This window comes from Rhagoletis zephyria, unplaced genomic scaffold (genome assembly GCF_001687245.7).
Source record: "Rhagoletis zephyria isolate East Lansing unplaced genomic scaffold, Rhagoletis_zephyria_1.1 Rzeph_scaffold_85965, whole genome shotgun sequence".
NCBI classification, from domain to species: domain Eukaryota; kingdom Metazoa; phylum Arthropoda; class Insecta; order Diptera; family Tephritidae; genus Rhagoletis; species Rhagoletis zephyria.
The window spans coordinates 1-1011 of NW_016243013.1; the positions used below are offsets into that span (position 1 = coordinate 1).

General features: G+C 58.6%; 1 protein-coding gene across 1 annotated transcript; it reads right to left on the bottom strand.

The window, feature by feature from the left end:
• Positions 1-154: 154 nt before the first annotated feature.
• On the bottom strand, positions 155-618 carry LOC108357869 (kynurenine--oxoglutarate transaminase 3-like; the record flags this gene model as incomplete). The annotated part of the gene is made up of 2 exons (XM_017608938.1): positions 541-618; positions 155-493 (listed from the first exon to the last, which is right to left on the bottom strand). Coding segments are annotated over exons 1-2 (417 nt in total), but the record flags the coding sequence as incomplete, so codon positions are not given.
• Positions 619-1011: the final 393 nt, after the last annotated feature.

Here is a 1011-nt window from a genome sequence, read left to right on the forward strand (position 1 = left end):
TCAGGTCCACCCGCTCGGCCATCTTCGAAAAGTCAGCCACCATAAAGTAGCCCCCTTCGGGAAGGGTCGGCCGCAGGTCAATCTCGGTGAGCATTTGGGCCACCCGGTCCCGCTTCGGCTCCAGACTTTCCACCATCTGGCGCCAGTAGCTGGCCTTGGTGCCCAGACGCTGGTACTCCGCCTCGAAGCCCACGGCAATCGCCTCCTGGCAGGGCGCATTGACGCTGTAGATGGCCGTCTGGTGGAACTTGAAGAGCTGCTCCATCAGCTGCACCGGCCCGTAGCCCCAGCCGATCTTCCAGCCGGTGATGGAGAAGGTCTTGCCCGCTGATCCTACCGTCACCGTTCGCTCGAACATTCCGGGCAGCGTGGCGATGCGGGTGTGGGTCGCGCCCGAGTAGGCGAGCCACTCGTAGACCTCGTCGGAGAGGACGATGACGTCATGGCGGATGCACAGGGCGGCGATCGCTTCCAGTTCGGCCTTGGAGAAGATCTGAAAGGAACAGATGAGTTCAGGTCTATTTCCACTCAACCCACTACCTTTCCCACTGGATTGTGGGGCGTATTGAGGACGATCATCTTGGTCTTCGGATTGAAGGCCGCCTCCAGCTGCGCCATGTCGAGGACCCAGTCCTGAGAGGTGATCACGCCTAAAGAGGAATCTTGGCTTGGCCGTGGCACGAGCGGCACGTAGACCGGCTGCCCGCCGGCCATCCTCACCATAGGCTGGTAGCAGTCGAAGAAAGGCTCAATGATGATCACCTCGTCGCCGTCGGTGACCAGTGCCATGAAGGCCTCGAAGAGGACCTGCGAGGCGCCGTTTGCAATTAGGATCTGCTTTTCCGGGTCGAGGTTGAGCGGCGTGATGTCATTGTAGAGACGGGCTAGAGCCTTCACCAGACGAAGATGGCCCTAGAGAGTTTGAAAATTGTGTTACCGACTTTCAACCATCCTTTTCCTCTATTACCACTTACAAACTCCCTCGTGTACTGATTGTTCTCAATGTGACCT